Source organism: Nycticebus coucang, chromosome 6, assembly GCF_027406575.1.
Source record: "Nycticebus coucang isolate mNycCou1 chromosome 6, mNycCou1.pri, whole genome shotgun sequence".
NCBI classification, from domain to species: Eukaryota; Metazoa; Chordata; class Mammalia; order Primates; family Lorisidae; genus Nycticebus; species Nycticebus coucang.
The window spans coordinates 106,813,486-106,833,476 of record NC_069785.1 but is presented as its reverse complement, the minus strand read 5'-3'; the positions used below and the strand labels follow the sequence as shown (position 1 = coordinate 106,833,476).

The window sequence follows — 19,991 nt, the reverse complement described above, 5'->3', positions numbered from 1 at the left end:
GGGCAGCTCCGTGGATACCTGGATTTCATGTTCTGCAGTCACCCCTGGTTGTGTGGTAAGATCCGAAGTGGACTTGTTCCCCATGACACCCTGCCAAACTACCCAGAAATGATCTGTACTACTCAACAGTCCTGCCAAAGAAATGCTGGAAAAAAAAAAAAAAAAAAAAAACTGTTCAAAGAAAAGGTGATCAGCAAGCAGGAGTTGAGTCCAAAGTTTCTACTGTGTAGTTATGAATGTTTCTCCAATAAGGGACCTTAATATATTCTTAAATAACCTTCCTTACTACAAATTCACAGAGCAGCCAGGTTTCAGAAGGATAAACAGATGAGCCACGTTTCACTGAACATCCTTAAACACCTATCCCTTTGGTTCTTTTGGGACATTGAGCGCATCACCACCAGGGACCCATACGTAGGGGCAATGCTCATGGTGCTAAGCAGGGGCCACAGTGGACTGCTGGTTCTCTTACTCAGTTGGACATGTTACTCAAAACTCTCCAAGCTTCAGTTTGCTCAACGTTCACATTAATACTACCTATACCTCAATGTCCTGAGTAAAACACCACTCAGGACAAACCCTGGATCACAGCACTCTTGAAAAAAGTAATTTCATTCTTCACTCAGATGATCTAAGGTACCCTAGACAACAATCTCTCCCTAGATAACAATTTCTTCCCCACAAAACAGAGCTCACCCCACCCCCATTTGTGTTAGCAGGCTCCAGGAGGAATGCAATCTTGGAGGAAGCCTACCACTCTACCTAACATTCATGCCCTACCATTTTGCAAGGACATTAAGAAGAAAATCAACACATTCTTAAATCCAGATGGATATGGCCGAATGTCAAGATGCACAGATGTTGCATATAGTGCACAGTAATGTGCAGGCTGGGTCATCATATGCAACCTCGTCTCTCTCTTCTTATTGTGATTTGACTGCTTCTAAAACTATCCAAATGTGTCCTGTTAGGTTTAGTGAGAGAATGCTCTAGAAAGGATGGAAGGATGGCTATCCCTTGACACACAGCTGTATATCCAGCTACTATCCGAAAAAAGTTGGAGAGCAAAGTACACAGTGAGTCCTGTATTTTCTTAAAGAATCTTTTCAGACTTAGCCTCACCTTTTGTATTGTATATTATTTGGTACAAGAGTTCATGTTCCCTACGTAAAACAATGAAACTACGCACCTAGAAAATTCAAACTACACAATGGCAAAGTATAGGTTGGTTAGTCAGGAGTCAGAATGCGATTATCTCATTAACTTAGTGATGCTGACAAAAGTTTTGAGCATGGACCAAGTATTAAATATAGACTTACACTTGGATTAAGAGGTGGGAATGGATTGTATAAGATCCTTCCAAAATAGAGGCTATCTAACATTCAGGAAATGAGACTGAGCACTTCAATACTGAAATATGAGAAATAATTTTAGGGGAAAAAAATTCTGATCCATTTAGCTTCATAACAAAACAAAATAGTTTTTCCAAGAAAGATGTTTGTGAAGTAAAAAATCAGACAGGAAAAATACATATTTTCTCCCCAACTGGACCATAAGTTAGTGAATGAAGGGATGTCCTCTGGTACCCGAGACAGTAAGTGCCTAGTGATTGTTTATTTGATGTATGAATGAATATTGTATGTGATCTTTTGTTGTCACAGATATTTAAGCTTAAGACTAAACAATTTTTGAGACTTTGGAGTTACAATTTGGAATCCAGTCAATCCCATTTTAGGTATTCCTTGGCCTCTTTCTGGCCAGAACTGACCCACAGCTGATAATCTCTGGAAGGTCCCTTGGAGACACAAAGAACTAAGCATTAGCAAATGTTTCACAGCAAATGCTCGCAGAGGAACATGTTTCTTTATCATTTCTACGTTTCCAAAAAGGGAAAGAATTGGGACTGGTCGAGATGTTATTTGATCCACAGGTGTGGCTTAACAGTGATATGTAAACTATAATCACTATTATATCTACAATTAAGATGAAAGCCAAGGTGTTATTTATTAAGGGCAGTGCCTTGATAATTGATAATTACGGATGATTGAGAATAGCGTGTTCTCAGTACCCTGAGGTGAGAAAGCTGCAGGTAAATGCACGGAGATGCAGCTGTTTACGGCCAGTCACCAAAAACAAGCTTGTTACACAAACCAGCCATTTAATTTTCTTCACGTCTCCCATTCAGTCCAGGAAACCGTTAAAATAAAGCTAATTAATGTAATTCTGGGAAGGATATATGAGAAGTCACTTAAAAGCAATTTTTGCTTACTGAACAGCATGTACTACATTTTCATTTGGAAGTGTGTTTACTTTCCTGCCTTTGACACAGCCTGCTTACGAAACCGGAAAAGCGAATTTGCATTCTGTGCACGCCGCCCGCTGGCTCCCTGCGGCTGATCCGAGACCCGGGTGCCCAACAGGTGCGCGTCCGCCGGTGCTCGTCAGGGGAGGCGCAGTTTAAACTCGCGGCCGCGCCGCCCCTCCCGCCCCGCAGCTCCACGCGGGTCGGACTTCCGAGGGGTAGCCGGTCAGCAAGGCCAGCCTTTGGGTGACCAGAAGGTGGGAAATGGCGGATTCCTCAGAGCGCGGAGTAGGGTGAGGCTGGGAGTCCTGGGCACGGATTTGTGGGTGTCAGAGGGGCGGCAGCTTGGAGAGTGGGCGCCCTTGCCGCGGGCCGGGAGGAGCCTCCTGCTGCGCGCAGCTCTGCTCTGGTTCTAGTTCAGAGAGTGGGAGCCGGCAGGACAGCGCGGGAAAAGGGGAGAGCAGCCTGTCCGTGTGCCGAGCTGCCTCTGTGGCGGGTCACTAAGAACAAGCTTGTTACCACTAACTCTCCGCTTAGGTTTCTTCAATATCTCCCATTCAGGACCTTTCAGGGGCAGGTGAGGTGCTCCAGGCTCACACAGCTGCAGTGACCCCCTCGGGTCCTACCAGCCGGGCCTGGAGCCCACTGGGTTTGACTCCAGAGCTCTGGCTCAGATACCAGCTGCTGGTCTGGCAGATGAGGAGGAATCAGGTGAACAGTGAGGAATCTGCAGGGCAGAGAGGGTCGCATTTGTTAAGAAGGCCTCGAGGCGCCCGCCGGGGTCTCGCTTCAGGGTTTCGGGAGCCTCCTCGACAGGAGTGGCTGCTGTGACAGGTAGCGCTGTCCCAGGGGAGGCAAAAGTGAAACCTGCCGGTCTTCAGAACTCTGCAGACGTTACTTTACGCTGTGTGAGCCACCTGAGGTGCTTTTCAATGCAGAGACCCCAGATACACGGACAGGCCTCAGGTACAGTGAGGAGCAGCAACAGACTGTCTGTCCCTGTCCTTCTAATGTTAGAGCCTGTCTTCCTACCAGCTGACAACGGTTTTCATGTTCATCTCCTGTTCGGGATCCTTCCCCATTTCCTTGTTGCCCACAGAAGCGTTTAATCCTCCACAGGTGAAAGCCATAGTGCCCACTTTTTTTGGTAAGGCTGGCAAGCTGAGAACAGTGTTCATTTTTAAATAGTTGTGCAAGAGAGTCAAAATTTTTTAAATTAAGTCACAGCTGTGTACATTAATGCATTTATGGGGTACAATGTGCTGGTTTCATATACAATTTGAAATACTTTCATCAAACTGGTTAATATAGTCTTCACCACACTTTAATTATCATGTTAAGACATTTATACTCTACACTTAGTAGATTTGACATATACCCCTGTAAAATGCACCATAGGTATGGCTGGAACATACTCTTCTTAGCAAAGTGTCTCAAGAGTGAAAGAAAAAGTATCCAATGTACTCAACTCTTCTGTGAAACCAATATATAAGCACCCACACCTCCATATGAAAGCTATTACCCGACTACAGCCCAAGATGAAGGGGAAAGAGGAGGGGGAGGGGAGAGTGGAGGGAGGGTAACTGGAGAGTCAGATTTTTTTGTGAAACACAAACTGTATGAAATTAAAACATCACTGCCTGTAAATAGTTTTATTGGAACATAGCTTGTCCATTCCATTTTCTTATCCATCTCTGCTTTCATGCTAGAATCGGCAAAGTTGATTAGTTTCTGGTCTTAGCAGCACACATGTTGCCCACAAAGCTATGATTATTTACTGTCTGCTCTTTACAGAGAAAGGTTGCACATCTGGGCTCTAGGAACAGGGATGAGCCCGTAAGGTAGAATTCAGAACTCTCCCAGGTTGGACCTGCCACCTTTCCTCCCTGACTGCAGCAGGCAACTGTTCATCTTCTCTAACTAAACTGTAGCACTGATCAATTTCTATATACACATCATTCTCTCCTAACCCAGTGTGCAGGCACTGGTTGAGCCATTGTCTCAGGATGTCCTCTGTCACATATCTAAACTTACTGTGCTTTTCCACATCCATTCCACCACCCCTGTACTTGCTGAGCTCCCCTTCATGCTTTCCTGTTGAGGTAGATACTGATCTTGCCTTTCTGGGGAGGAGCTCTGTATTTTTTTGTTGTTGTTGTTTTGTTATTTTTGTTTTTTGTTTTGTTTTTTGCAGTTTTGGCCCAGGGCTGGGTTTGAACCCGCCACCCCCAGCATATGGGGCGGGCGCCCTACTCACTGAGCCACAGGCGCCGCCCGGGAGCTCCGTGTTTTGCTCACCACTATATCCCTATGGGTGTACAGCAGGTGCACAAACATCTGAATGAATGAGCCCAGGGGTAACTTGAGATCTTCCACACTCAGCAAAACTGATCTCTTACACAGAGCTCTTGTCATCTGCCCCTTCATATCTCAGGTATTCAGTTACACTGGATTGCCCAGATGACTGGGGCTGGTGACTCCTTGTGTCCCTCTTCCTGCTGAGGTGGCACAGCCATGCTGAGATTCCTCGGGCTCCCCTGTGCTGCTTGAGCATCTTGGTGAACAAGACCTCTTTTTCTTCTCTTGTAGAAAGCTTGCCTCTGCTGGGTCTGGCGCTGTTGGTGGAGCCAGAAAGAAAGAAAGAAGCACACGAGGTGAGAGGTAGCGGGATCCATTTAAACATTTAAACAAAATGCAATTCTTTTTCCTTCATTGAATGGTTTTGATGGAAGGGAAAAAAAGGCCAGAGAAGGGGCCTATTGCTTTACTGCCTCGTGGTCACACTTCTGGAGATTGAGTGTGGCCATCGTAGCCCCCTGATGAGGAATGTGGCATGAGATGGTGGTGATCATTTTGGACAGTGGGGTCCCTCTCAACTGTGGAATTCATGAGCTGTGTCTAGGACACATCTTTTGGAAGGTGGACATGGAGGGCATGAGCTGAAATTAGTATCAGGCCCAGGGGTGGTGGCTTGTGCCTGTAATCCCAGAACTTTAAGAGGACAAGGTGGGATGATCACTTGAGGCTAGATGTTTGAGGATCTGTGAACTATGATGACCCCACTTTACTCTAGCCCAGGTAACCGAGCAAGACTGTTTCAAATAATAAATAAAATCATAGACTCATTTTCCACTATATAACAGTCTTATGGGGATGCCCATAGGTCTATTTTCCTCTGTGGGTCTGGGGTCACTGTTAATAGCCCCTAAACATCACTGAGTCTCAGCAGGCTTGGATGGTAGATTCTTTGGTCTCAGTCGTTGAAAGTCCAGACTATAACACAATGAGGTATTTCTCAATGAGTTCTGTGTGGCATTACCCAGTTTACAGAACTTAGAGTAGGAATTTAGCTCCAAAGACTTTTGTGTTCCCACATTGCTTGTTAATCTTGTGCATAACACTTACTGTATTTGTGTGCTGTCTAGTTCTTAGAAACTGTTAATATATCTTTTGCTGCATCATTACTTCTGTGGAAAATCCAGCTATGTTTAAAACAGATGCATCCTCATTTTCCAGAAACTTGAAACCGATTTTCTTCCTCACTGTCCTAGACAGCCAGAGCCTTAGATATTTCTCATTGAGCAACACTGATGGTTTTTAGAAGACCCAAAGCAGGATGGACTCCCCTGCTGAGAACGGGGTGTCCTTTACCTCACCCCTCTGGCTGCGCAATCCAGTGGCAGGCCCTTCTGTGGATCTGTCAGGTTTCAGGCAGCAGTCTGCCTGCTGGGTTCTTGGTGTGCTTTTGGCTAAAGAATGACCAGACACCTCAATGTAAGGCAAGCATGGAACAAAGTTTGTTGCGAATGAAAAAGATGGACTATATCTTGCTCTTACTCCATAAACCTAACAGACATAGACCATGAATAGGCCTCCGTTGTCAAAATAAGAAAAGGCTTTGGTGTTATGGTGAGGGTTCTGTTTTATTCTGCCTGGATTGGACCTACCTCCTGATCCAGAGGTCACCTTGGAACCAAAATCCTTTTGTGCATGTTGACCTCCCATGAGCCTCTCTGAAAGCCCATGTGGGGGCTGTGGACCACAATGTAGCTTTAACCTGATGACATGGCAATTAGCCTTCAGGCTCATCTAGGTCATCTTCAAGACTCTACTGTACCTATGTGCCTTGGCTGATGGGCTACAAATTTCTCTACATCCTTTTGCAATTGGCATGCAAATTTCTCTCTGGTAGATGGTGCAGGCGGGGGGTGGGGGAGGTGCCCTTCTTCCCAGGTGTGAGCAATCACTTGGCACAGGATTAGGGTGAGATGGGAGCCCCACCCTTGTCCTGTTTCTCTAAGAGAGCCAGACTTCTAGCTCCCTAACAGATCGGTTCTCTCCCTGAGACCCTGCCTGGTCCTGGCCTTGACCCTTAGGCAACTCCACTCATTGAGCTCCTGGTTGTCACTGGCTTCCAGGCACACCCCCCCCCCGCCGCCCCCGCTCCATGCAAACACTCACTCTGCAGACACACTCAGATTGCTGATCCAGCTCTCTGGCTGACTTAGGGATCCCTGTTAATTGTGGAGTTGCCTCCTTTTCTCTCAGAGTTGTGGCTGCAGCCCCAGTGCCCAACAGAAGTATCAAATCATAGCACAGAGTTATGTTTAAAGTCACAATCACACAACCATGCTTTTGATCTATGTGGCATTGACCATGCCAAGCCACAGGAAACCTCTGAGCTCTATAGGCACCTATTAAAGTGTAGAATACTTGGCATATTTCTGAGCACCTATTCCGTGCGAGGTGGTAGAATATTAGCAGCAAGCAAAGAGGACAAACTCCCAGGCCTTCAGGGAGCCTGAGGGAGAGGAGGCCAACAGTGTAGGGGAAATAGACACTATGAGTAAAACAGGGCTGTACTATGATCTGAGCAGAGCCCTGGAGGGGAGAGGTGCCGGGGGGGGCATAGTGAGGGGTCAGGGTAGCTGAACAGAACAAGTGAGGGAAGTGTGGACATGACAAGTTCAGAGCTGGCACAGGGCCAGGAAGGGGCCTGGAAGTGCTCAGACCTGAGCTGGTGGACCCAGCTGGCTGTGTCTGCAGAAGGCCTGGACGCTGAGCTTGTCTCAGGGGTGGGGGCAGTGAGAGGTAGTACCAGGAGTGATGCCTGGATACATGCAGGTTGGGGAAGGGGCTGTTGGGAGGAAGTGGGAGGAAACTGGAGGCAGACAATGTAGTTTTCTTTTTCTTCTTCCCTGCCTCAAGGCACTTGCCCCTTTGCCTTGGGACATACTCCAAGATCTGAGCATTTCTGTGGCTCCACCCTTAGGTTGGGACTTGCATATAGCAGGTGTCCAAAAATGTCTGGGCAACAGTATGTGTCCTGCAAATGTTCTTGCATACAGTAGGTGTCCCTCCCATATGTGCTTGAATCTCCTGAAGGATGTGAGCAGAAGGAGCAGAGAGCAACTGCTTCTGTCCCATCACTGAATAGGGAGGGTCATAGTAACTGGCTCTCTGGGGCTTGGGGTCCTGGGCACTTAGATGTGTTGATCTGGGTGTGTTGGCTCTTCTTGGCTCACTGTTATAACTGTTATAAACCAGCAGTGTGTCCCCACAGGTGGAAGAGTGGTTGAGTCCCGTTATATGGACTATGAGAAGAAAAGGAGCAAAAAGGTAATGCACTACCCAGGTTATGCTTGAAGCAGTTCTGAACATGGTTCCAAAGCAACTTGAAATTCTGAAAGAATCATGCAAGCTGGTGGCAACCTGGTCCTGAAGAAAGCGGTCTAGGGCTTTTTGTCCAGGTACTTTTGAGATTGTCAGCTCTTGACTGAGCTGTGCTTCTCTGTGGTGAGCAGCTTATTGCTTTAAGCATCCTTCCAAAACTATTATCTCTATTGAAAGGCAAGAACCGTTTCATGTTTCAACCCAATGATTTACTTTCTTGGTTTTGAAGCTTTTTTGTCCAATGTCCAGAGCATAGCCCTTGGGACATGACTGACATTTAAAAAATACTTTCAGGTTTTTAGAGAAGAAAACCTGTGGGAAGGGGGAAATGACAGGCTTAACTCACCCAGTATTAGAGGAAGAATTTAGTAAACTATTATCTAGTAGTCTCAAATTGTCAAAACCATTGAAATGGCACAGAACATATTTAACCTAAACATGCTTTGAAATGAAAACAATCAGCAGACTACCCAATTACTTGTTTTTTGTGTTTTTTTCAGTGAAGTCAAAATTTGGGCTATTCCTCTCTTTTCCCAATCTTGGTTTATAAAATTGACTTGAAGATTCATTTCCCCTCTGTATGTCAACTCGTGAGTACTTGACACTGTAACTGAAGATCCAGCTTGAAGGAAAAGGATATCTTTGCACAAACTGATAGTCTCCAAAGGGTCACATCCTTGCCTATCCTAATTTTAATGTTACTATGAAGACAATTATAGCATCCTCACATGATGTTCATATGCTGTATTATCTCTAAATCTTAAAGAGATTTTCTGGGGTTTCTCTTCCAATTTTTTAAATCAAGGTATAATTTAGAGCCAATGTCACCCTTTTTCTGTGCAGGGTTCTGCAAGTTTTGACACAGAACCATTTCAAGGGTACAGAGTGGTTCAACCTAAAATCCCTTGTGCTCTGATGGAAGAAAACTCTTTCCCTCCCCTAGGCAACCACAGATCCAAATCTACAGTCTTGGCTTTTCCAAAACGTCATATCCGTGGTGTCATCACACAACGTATAGCCTCTTGCATCTACCTCCTACACTTAACAGTGCCTTTTCATACCCTCATGTTTGTTACTGCACCAGTGTATTTGTCTGTTCACCAGTTGAAAGTCATTTTGTCAGTTTCCCATTTTGGTGATTATGAACAAAACGATTGTAAACATTTCTGTACATGTTTCTGTGTGGACATGTTTTCATTTCTCCCAAGAGTAGGTAGAAAAACTCAAACCATGTTTCCTATTCTCACAATAAAACTCTCAATACAGGAGAATAAATCTGTGACCAATGCAAGGGGTGAAGGTTCCCCACTAATGATCAGTGGACACCAACCAGGTATCTTCCCATTCAATTCTGATACTATCTATCTGGAGATACCATCACATCCCACAAGTTGAAGCCTTTGCCCCCAGAACTGGTGGCCCCCCACCCAATGGATACTACTCGTCTGAGCCTTGGGAACTTCTACCTGACTCGCTTCAAGCTGGGGTTCTTACAAACCGCCTCTTTGGGTTTGATTAATTTGCTAGAGAGCCTCACATAGCTTAGGGAGATGCATTTACCAGTTGTTTGTGAAGGACACAAACTTACAAAGTCTACAGATTGAGCTGAGTGAAGCAGCTAATCTCTGTAACCCCAGCTACTGGTGAGGCTGAGGTAGGGAGGATAGCTTGAGGTCAGTAGTTTGAGAACAGTCTGGGCAACATAGCAAGGCCTGTATCTCTAAACATTAAAAGAAAATCAGCTAGGTATGATTGTGTATGCCTGTAGTCCAAGCTCAGGAGGCTGAATTGGGAGAATCATTTGAGCCATCAGTTTGAGGCTTCAGGGAGCTATGACTGTGCCACTGTACTCCAGCGTGGGTGATAGAGTGAGAACTGGTCTCTGAAAACAAACAACAAACCGTATAGGTGAAGATATGCATAAAGCATGGAAGGGGTCATGCTCTTTCTGGGCACACTACCCTTCAAGAACCTATTCAACTGTCTGGAAACTCATGGGTTTTTATGGATGCTTCAATATATATGCATGATTGAAGCATGGTGAATCATCTTGAAATGTGATTAGACAAAAAGGATATGATCTAAACCTAGCAAGTTTGCTCTTGACCTCTGTATGTAACATTCCTTCCTTGAGAGTATGGGACAGGTCCCTCTCTGGCTGGTAAAGAGATTTTATTTACTGTAGCAAGGGCTGTGGGAGTTATGAGATAGGAACTGGATGAAAACAATATGTATATGTGTGTATAATACCACATGAAACTGCCTAGCTGTTAAATTAAGAGGCTGCGCCATTTTTACATTCTCACCAGGGAGATAGAGTTCAGATTGGTATTTTTAAACTTTAGCTATTCTAATGGGTATGTAGTAGTATTTTATTGTGGTTTTAATTTGCATTTCTATAAATCAGTGATATCAAGCATCTTTTATGCTTTTTTATTTTCTTTGCCATTTCTGTATCTTTGGTGATGTGTCTGTTCAAATTCTTTGCCCTTTTTTTTCTTATTTTTTAATTTTGAGAATTCTTTCTATATTCTGGATGCTAGCTCTTTATGGGGCTTTCCAAATATTTCCTTTCAGTTTGTGGCTTGTCTTTTCATCCTATTAGTATCATCTGAGGAGTAGAAATTGTTGATTTTGTTGAATTCCATTTTACCAGTTTCTGCATTGGTAAATTATGCTTTGGGGTCTTATTGAAGATATCTCTGCCTAATCCAAGATCACAAAGATTTTCTCCTGTATCTTCTTGTATTAATTTTATAGTTTAGGTTTTACACTTAAGTCTGTCATCCACTTTAAGTTACTTTTTGTGTATGGTGATTTTTGGTTGTTACAGCATCATTTATCTAAATGACTTTCCTTTCTCTTATTTCATTCTCATGTCATCTGTCAAAACCCAACTGATTAAACAATACACATGCATGATGTATGAATTCTATTCTTTTCTATTGTTTTGTTCTTATGCAAGTTGGTAAAATTGCTATAGCTTTGTACTAAGTCCCCAAATCAAGTAGTGTGAGATCTTCCATTGTTCTTTTCCAAAATTTATTAGTCTCTTCTAGTTCTTTACCTTTACATAGAAATTAGAATTTCTAAGTTTAGAATTAGCTTGTCATTTTCTAGCAAAATTACTGTGATTTTGATTGTATTAAATCCATGAATTAGGCATAGGGAGAATTCCCTATTAATAGCATAGTCTTTCAATCCATGAACGTAGTACTTCTCCATTTATGTAGATTCTCTTTGGTTTCTTTCAACATTGTTTTGTCGTTTCCAGAGTATATATATTGCACATGTTTTGTTGGGTTTATACCTAAGTATTTGGTGTTTTTAGTGTTAATGTCCATGGTACTCTTTGAAATTTCAAACTCTAGATTGTTCATTGCTACTTCACTGCTAGACACATTTTTAAAATATTAACCTCACAGCCTCTAGACTTACTGTGTTAGCATAGCTCTCAAGAGAAACAAAACAAATAGGGTGTGTGTGTATAAATGGCTTGAGATATTGGCTCGTGGGTGATTTTGGAGGATCTCAAGATCTGATGTCTACAACCTGGAAAGTTAGCAAGGGAGCTGTAGTTTACTCTGAGTCTGAGGCCTGAGACCATGGGTGCCAATGGTGTCTGAGGTGCTCCAGGTTGAGGGGAGGAGAAAATAATATGCCCCAGTTCAGCTAGGTATCCAGGAAGAAAAAGGGGTGAATTTCTCCTTTCTCTTTTTGTTCTGTTCAGGCCCTAAAGGGATTGGAAGTTGCCCATCCACACCGAGGAGGGAGGGAGATCTAGTGAGTTCATCAATTCAAATGCTGATCTCAGTAAACACAGTCACAGACACATCCAGAAATGTTTAGGCACACCACACTGTGCAAGACAAGTTAACACACAAAGTTAACAATGCTTACTAAACTTACTAGTTTTATTTTTCTGGGACCTCGACTGTGATGTTGAATAGGAGCAGTGTCTATACATTGTAATATTTATAAGTTTTTTGTTGTTGTTATAATAAAGGCAGTGTTCTATGGACTTGTTGGTTTTTCCTAGGTTTGGGGTGAAAATGGTTTTTCCTGATAACCAAATTGGTATCTTTCCAGGAAATTAACAAATACTGAAAAGTATTCAGAAAATCAGTCACCTGTTATCTGTCAAATCAGAGATAATCACCAGCAAACATTTTGGTGGTCTTCTATGTTCTATGACTGTGTATGTCTACCCATTGACAAAATTTCTTTGTCCTATGTATATGAGATAAAATTTCAATCTTTAAATCTTTCCCTTGCCTCAAAAGAGGAGCAAGTACAAAAAACAACATAGACTGGCTCAGCACCCATAGCATAGTGGTTATGGTACCAGCCACGTAGACTGAGGGTGGTGGGTTCAAACCCAGCCCAGGCCAGCAAAGCAACAATGACAACTGCAATAGAAAACTAGCCAGGCATTGTGGCAGGCGCCTGTAGTCCCAGCTACTTGGGAGGCTGAGGCAAGAGAATTGCTTAAGCCCAAGAGTTTGAGGTTGTTGTGAGTTGTGATGCCATGGCACCCTACCAAGGGTGACACAGTGAGACTCTGTTGTCAAAAAATAACAACAAAAAACATAGACTACATCAGGGTCTAAAGCAGTGGTTCTCAACCTGTGGTCGTGACCCCTTTGTAACAATGAAAATACATTCTGCATATCAGATATTTAAATTATGATTCATAACAGTAGCAAAATTAGTTATGAAGTAGCAATGAAAATAATTTTATGGTTGAGGGTTACCGCAACATGAGGAACTGTATTAAAGGGTTGCAGCATTAGGAAGATTGAGAACCACTGGTCTAAAGGGAAGGCGTCTTGTCCTCTGAATGTCATGTATTCCCATAGCAGTCTCCTGAAGTGGATGCACCAAAATCTGCTGAGAAAATATCTGATGAAGGTGGAAAGAAACCCAGCCTGTACCAGGAAAGCAAAGGTACAAAGCAGCCTTGGTCCTCAGCTAATGGTAAACATGGTGGTCAATTTTGTTTTCATATATGCTAAGTTATAACTCCCCCTTTCCTTTCTGGAAAAGGTCAGAAGAGCTAGGCAAAGAGTTCATGTGTAAGGATAGATTGGGGGTATATGGAGAAGTGAAGGGATGGATGGGAGGCTTGTGGGGGGTCCCTTCCTTGCTGTGTGGTCCCAGAGTAGAGCCACATTGCCATCATGGCTGTCCCTTTTGGCATTAGTTCCTTTTCTATGTGACTATTTCCCCACTGGTGCTCTGAGAGAGGAGTCTCACAGAGGGTGCAAGGCCTCATCCTCCCATCTCTTACCACCTTGGGTTGCCTGCCTTATCTCCTGTGCTTGTAGCATTATGGTCTCCCCGGATCCCTCTTCCTGGAAGATGTCACCAAAGTGATATGAAAATATTTTAGTTTTTCTAATTGTGGCTGCAACTTTCATTCCTTATTTAAAAATGGCAAATGAAGACCAGGTTGAGAGAGCTCACTCGTGATATGCCCACCCCAACAATTACTGTTAGCATATTTGGTGTTCCATGCTAGTCATCATGATCACTCTAGAAGTCTGGGAAGGCCCTTCTCAACCTGACACTTTACTCTGGCTCTTTGTGTAAATCCTCACATGTTCACCACCATAGCAACCATGGACAGCTCTTCTTTTGCATGAGGCTCTTTTTATTTCCAAGTCATTTATTTCCCCAAATGCATAGCTGTTTAGTTCCCATTATGACAGAGGCTATCATATATACCATCTATTGCTGTTCAAAGTACTCTGGAGCCCTTGAGTAATTGTGGCATGCTATACATCAATATCTATTTTAGGTAGCATAAGTCATCATTTCATGGCTTTTGGTATAGGCTAAAAGATGAGAGGGAACTCCCAGAAAAGATGAATAGTCTTGAAGCTGCAAGAAAAAGAAGTTAAGGGCATGGGGGACTCAGCATGTGGCATTCTTAACATCTTTTAAACCATCAGAAAGACCTATTTATGCCACCTTTTTTTGTTGTTGTTCTAAAGAATGTTTCTTTTTTTTTTTTTTTTTTTTTTTTTTGAGATAGTCTCATTTTGTCGCCCTTAGTAGAGTGCAGTGGAATCATAGCTCACAGCAATCTCCAGCTCTTGGGCTTAGGTGATTCTCTTGCCTCAGCTGGGACTACAGGTACCAACCACAATGCCTGGCTATTTTTTGTTGCAGCTTGGCTGGGGCTGGGTTCAAACCTGCCACCCTTGGTATATGGGGCCAGTGCCCTACTCACTGAGCCATAAGTACCGTCCAGAATGTCTCTTTTCTAGTTGTACATTAAAAATAGATTCAAACTGATGGCTGGGAGATTTATCAGCTTTGTTTATGAAGAAATTGGGTTTTTGTGATATTATTCCCAAAACTTGCCTGTTTCCTGGCTTAAATGTAGAATATCTCACTGTGCTAATTTTGGGGGATTCTTGTCCGGACAGCAGAAAGCAGGGGGATCAGAAAACCTCATGTCACAGGAGATCACCTACAGTCCACATTCCTGGAAGGGCATGACATGGCCCCACCTGACCTGGATCTCTCTGTTATTAAGGGTAAATAGTTTTACCACCTCTTTTACTAGTTAGGAATTGCAACAGATTTCAGCAGGCTCCCAAAGTACAGATACTCCTTGACATACAATGGGGTCAACATTCCGAAAGACCTATCGTAAGTTTAAAATAACACAAGTCAAATGTATTTAATGCCTCATTAAGGGCATTATAAAGCTGAATAATGGTTGGATTTTTTTTTTTTTTTTGCAGTTTTTGTCCGGGGCTGGGTTTGAATCTGCCACCTCTGGTATATGGGGCTGGTGCCCTACTCCTTTGAGCCACAGGTGCCACCCTGATTTTTTTTTTTTTTGTTATTAAGACAGTCTCCCACTGTACAAGAGCTACATGGTACGTATCTTAAGTTCATCCTATGAACAGAAATTCATGGAAGTAGTATCACTCTGTGTCCTGAGTAGAGTACAGTGCCATTGATACTGGAATTTCTTTAGTAGGTCCTTGGACTCTGGGATTCAAAGAATAAATGCATTGATGACAGATCAGTGGAAATGTTGGAAGCTCTCAAGGCACTTTCAACCTTTTACATTGAAAATAGTTTGCAGACTTGAAGTTTATGTGGAGATACTGAACATAGACGTTTAGCCATCAATGAAGAATTTGTAGGCATTTTTAAGGAAGTAAAGGGGGATTTTTTCAAGGCACTGGGAAGAGTAAAACAGATTTATAATAATGTCAAAGTTCTCTTGCATACAAATCGGCAAACAGCTAGTTTAGAAATTATGGAATAGATGGCCTTGCCTTAAGAAGCAGCTTATGTGCTTAGTGCCTATAGCTCAGCGGCTAGGGTGCTAACCACATACACTGGAGCTGGTGGGTTCGAACCCAGCCTGGGCCTACCAAACAACAATGACAACTACAACCAAAAAATAGCCGGGCGTTGTGGCGGGTACCTGTAGTCCCAGCTACTTGAGAGGATGAAACAAGAGAATAGCTTAAGACCAAGAGTTTGAGGTTGCTGTGAGCTGTGATGCCATAGCACTCTACCCAGGGTGACATAGTGAGGCTCTGTCTCAAAAAAAAAAAAGCAGTAGCTTATGAAAGACTTTATCTATGGGCTCTAAAAAAATAGAGCACTTAGACTTCAGACAAGTGGAGAGGCAGATGCATCTGGCAGAGTGGGTCTGGAAAAGCTACTTCAATGTGCAGCTGGTCAAATGGAGCTTCATGAAAGATCTGACATTTCTGAGCCAGTCGGGGGAAATTGTGAAATTATAAATGAACTAGTTGCTGCCTCTATCCAAAAAGGCGAGATGAAGAAAAGGCTGAGTGAACTGGGGATCACACAGGCTGATGACAACCTCATGTCGCAGGAGATGTTTGTCAGAATTGTGGGGAATCAGTTCAAGTGCAATAGGAAAGGAAGTTTGGGGACATTTCTGATCACAATGATGTAAACAGCAAAATATTGGATTTTGCACATGCTGCCCTGGGAATCATTGCTGCCATTGTGGTCTGCTTCATGTCCTTGATTGGGCTTGAGTGAAATGTAGACTTACTGCTATTTGCAGGTGTTGCACACAAAGCACTCCTTTATAAGGAAGATCATGAAAATACATAAGATAGGAAATATTTGGAGATTACTTATCTGAAAGCCTTGCTTTCTTAAACACAGTTCTCTCATATTACACCTGTTAGTAACTTTCTAGTGTAATTACAGTTCAGCACTTCACAGAGAAGGAAGGGAGGCAGAGAATGCAGGCCAGTGGGTACAAATGCAGCAGGCGTTACACGTGCAGTGTTCCTTTTAGAGTTGTCTGTTCCTCCTGATTACAGCAGGTCTGGTTTCCATGCTTATTTACACAATACTTATAAGTTTTTGTGATTGAGAAGTTATCTGCCTCATCAGACTTATTTAGGATGTGAGTGGGATGCATTTGTATGGTGAACTGTGCAATCATCTAAATAGCAATAGATGGCATAGCGAGTTTGAAACAGACATGAAAGGAGTTGTTCAGAGCTGATGTGTATGGAGAGCATTTTCACTATTGCTGAATGTGAACGATTACAAAGAAGATATTTTTCTATCACTGTAACAGTATTCTGATATTTCTTACACAATTAAAATGTTCACCTATATAACCTATATCAGCTATGTTTTCTTGGTATCATATTGTAAAACATAGCTTTTAAAAATGTTTATAACAGAGTATATGCGACATTATATGCCTAATGATTAAAATTTTAATGATAAAATAATAATTAAAAAAAGACAGTCTCACTGTCTCACCCTGGGTAGAGTGCCGTGGTGTCACAGCTCATAGCAACCCCGAACTCTTGGGCTTGTGCAAACCTCTTGCCTCAGCCTCCCAGTTAACTGGGACTACATGCATTCACCACTATGCCTGGCTATTTTTAGTAGAGATGGGGTCTCACTTTTGCTCAGGTTGGTCTCGAACTCCTGAGCTCAAGCAGCAATCCTCAGCCTCCCAGAGTGCTAGGATTACAGGCTTGAGCCGCTGTGCCTGGCCAAGTTGAATAATCTTAGACTGAATCATTGTCAGTACAGACACTCCTCAACTTATGATGAGATTACATCCCAATAAACCCATTGCAAAGCCAAAACATTATAAATGAGAGACCATTTGTATGTGCTTCTCACTGTTAATATGTTCTTCTTATCTTAGATGAAAGAATGGTGGGACAATTAGAAAGGAAAACCAAGTCAAGAAAACCTGCTCATATGGAAAAATGTCCAGTAAGTATCTGAGATGAGTTTCATTAACAGACTGCGTATATCTGATTCAGCTGCTGGCTTCTGCCACATATCGCTCAAGACCTTAGGGCTCCTGGAGCAAACAAGACAGTTGTGCCATTTAGGATAAAAATTAAGACCATAAGTGTTCTTATATCATTTATAGAGTTTGTTTTTCCAAGTACACACACATTAGTAGATACTAACAAGGGGTCGTCTAAAGTAGGATTGGGGCCCCTGCTGCTGGTGCTGTGCTAGGTAAGATGTGGGGCCAGGCCCTTCCCCTGCTAGGAGGACAACTGAGCTCTGGTCTCAGGACACATGGACAGGGGGACTGAGTTCTGGTCCTGGCACAGCACCGAGTCTGTGGCTGCCCTCAGCTAGCCTCTGACTGCTGGCTGCTGCAGACTTCCTATTCCTTCCCACAGAGGGCTAGAAAAGACTAAAAAAATAGGCACCAGGTCCACTTACAGTAGAGAATTCCCAAATTATCAAATAGATACACATCATGGTTCTCCCCTGCTGGGGGTTCAGGGGAACTGGGTTTATACTAGTTCATTGGAAACTCAGAGTCTTTTTCCTTTTCTTAAGGATTTGTACAAACAAATGGAAATGATGGAGTCACAAACGCTACTGTTTATACTGCTGTCAGAAAAGGTGAAAGCAGTTCCTTGATCATGTCTAATGTGGATGAAAGGGTAGCCTTGATTAACCACAGGGAGGGAGTTCCCTCCAGCCTGAGCCTTCCTTTATCATTGAACAGATGGAGAAGGGTCTTGCTCAGTTTGAACAAGAGGCAGAAAAGAAATTATTAGTGTTGGACAAAGAAAAGGAGAAGTGGCAGAAGAAGGCCCATGACCTGAAGCGCCGACTTCTCCTTTGTCAGAAGAAGCGGGAGCTGGAAGATGTCCTTGATACCCAGGTCAGTTCTGGGCAACGTCTTATGACCAGGGCCTCTGAGTTGAGAATTCCAGTGAGGCTGTCTCCCCTCCATTTCAGGGAGCCTTTGTAATAGGATTTCTCTGCTTACTCACTCTTAACCTTTGCTGGGCTTTTGGGACCATGCACACTCTGGTCCAGGTGTTGGTATATGATAGTTTCTCAGAGAATGAGATTCTAGCGTAAAGTGCCAATCAGTAAGTGGGACCTTACTGATAGACTTGCGGAAATATTCCCTGAGGACCTACTGGCCATGTGCAGGGACAGGATGATGTACTCTGGGTGGACTGTTCTGGGAGGTCAGTGTGCTGGTGGGAGATACATTAGTCTTAAAGCCATGTGGTCAGTGCTGGGACAATGGTATCCATTTGCGGGGAGGACACATAACAAACCCTAGGAACCCTGAAGGAACTGTCCAGGGGGATGGGCCCCCTTGCCCAGAGTTTGCTATAACAATGTGCCACAATTCTTTCTCTCTGATTCAGGAGGCTGAAAGTCCAAGATGGAGGCATCACTAGGGTTGACTCTGATAGCTGTGAGGGGTGATCTGTCCCAGGTCACTCTCCTTAGCTTGTGGGTGGTGGTTTTCTCCCTGTGTCTCTTCACATGTCTTCCCTGTGTACCTGTGTCCAAATTCCACCTCAAGACATCAGTACTATTAGATTGGGCCCACCTTAATGACCTCATTTTAACTTGACCCTATAAAGACCCTGTCTCAAAATAAGGGCACAACCCAAAGTACTTGGAGTTGGACATCAGAAATTTTGAGCTAGGTGTGGTAGCTCAAGTCTATAATCCTAGCACTCTGGGAGACTCAGGCAAGTGGATTTCTTGAGCTCAGGAGTTCGATACCAGCCTGAGCAAGAATGAGACCAAATTTCTACTAAAAATAGAAGAAGCTGGGCATGTGCAGTCCCAGGTACCAGAGAGACTGAGGCAAGAGAATTGTCTAAGCCCAAGAGTTTGAGGTTGCTGTGAGCTATGGTACCACAGCACAAAGAGGGGGAAAAGAAAATGAATTTGGAGGGATACTGCTCAAATTGTAAGATCCAGCAGATTCATGTGAGTATCCCTGCAGCCGGGCCTGGCCTGGAGCTGAGTACAGTGGAAGGAAAAGAAAAAACAGTGAACCAAATACAGTTGACCCCTAGACAACGTGAGTTTGACCTGCATAAGTACACTTATTTATAGATTGTATTCAATAAATACATTGTAAAATTTGTTAGCAATTTATGGCAATTCAAAAAAAAAAAAAGAACACAGATGTATGCTCGCTTCAGCAGCACATATACTAAAAAAAACCAGATGAACCTTACACTCTAGAAATACCAAAAAAATTAAGAGAAATTTAGATATGTCATAAATACATAAAATATATGTAGATGATAGTCTATTACTGTGCTAATCAACAGTTATAAGGTTTCTGATCAACTATAGGCTATTAGTGTCTAAATTTGGGGGGAGTTAAAAGTTATATGCTGCCAGGCATGGTGGTTCACACCTGTAATCCTATCACTTTGGGAGGCTGAGGCAGGAGAATTGCATGAGGCCAGGATTTCAAGACTAGCCTGAGGAAGAACACCCATCTGTACAAAAATTAGAAAAAAATTAGCTGGGTATGGTAGTGCATGCCTATAGTTCTAGCTACTCACAAGGCCAAGGAAGGAAGATCGTGAAGGAAGAGAGCTATGATTGTGCCACTGCCCTCTGGCCCAGGTGCCAGAGTAAGTTCCTGTCTCCAAAGCAAAATTATATGCCCTTTTTTTTACTGCTGGGAGTGGGGGCTTGGCAGCCATAGCCCTTATTTGTTTGGGGGTTAACT

General features: G+C 43.3%; 1 protein-coding gene across 4 annotated transcripts in view; it reads left to right on the top strand.

The window, feature by feature from the left end:
* Window positions 1-2,459: 2,459 nt before the first annotated feature.
* LOC128589067 (HAUS augmin-like complex subunit 8) overlaps window positions 2,460-19,991 on the top strand; it is a 54,253-nt gene continuing 36,721 nt past the window's right edge. For 2 of the 4 annotated variants that reach the window (XM_053595934.1, XM_053595937.1), the window contains exons 1-8: window positions 2,460-2,595; window positions 4,892-4,956; window positions 7,866-7,921; window positions 12,835-12,922; window positions 14,410-14,520; window positions 17,163-17,233; window positions 17,822-17,887; window positions 17,994-18,152. In XM_053595934.1, coding sequence (XP_053451909.1) covers window positions 2,567-2,595; window positions 4,892-4,956; window positions 7,866-7,921; window positions 12,835-12,922; window positions 14,410-14,520; window positions 17,163-17,233; window positions 17,822-17,887; window positions 17,994-18,152 — 645 coding nt within the window. In that variant the 5' untranslated portion in view covers window positions 2,460-2,566. The remainder of the gene's footprint in view (window positions 2,596-4,891; window positions 4,957-7,865; window positions 7,922-12,834; window positions 12,923-14,409; window positions 14,521-17,162; window positions 17,234-17,821; window positions 17,888-17,993; window positions 18,153-19,991) is intronic. The other 2 variants (XM_053595936.1, XM_053595935.1) reach the window with 2 other exon arrangements.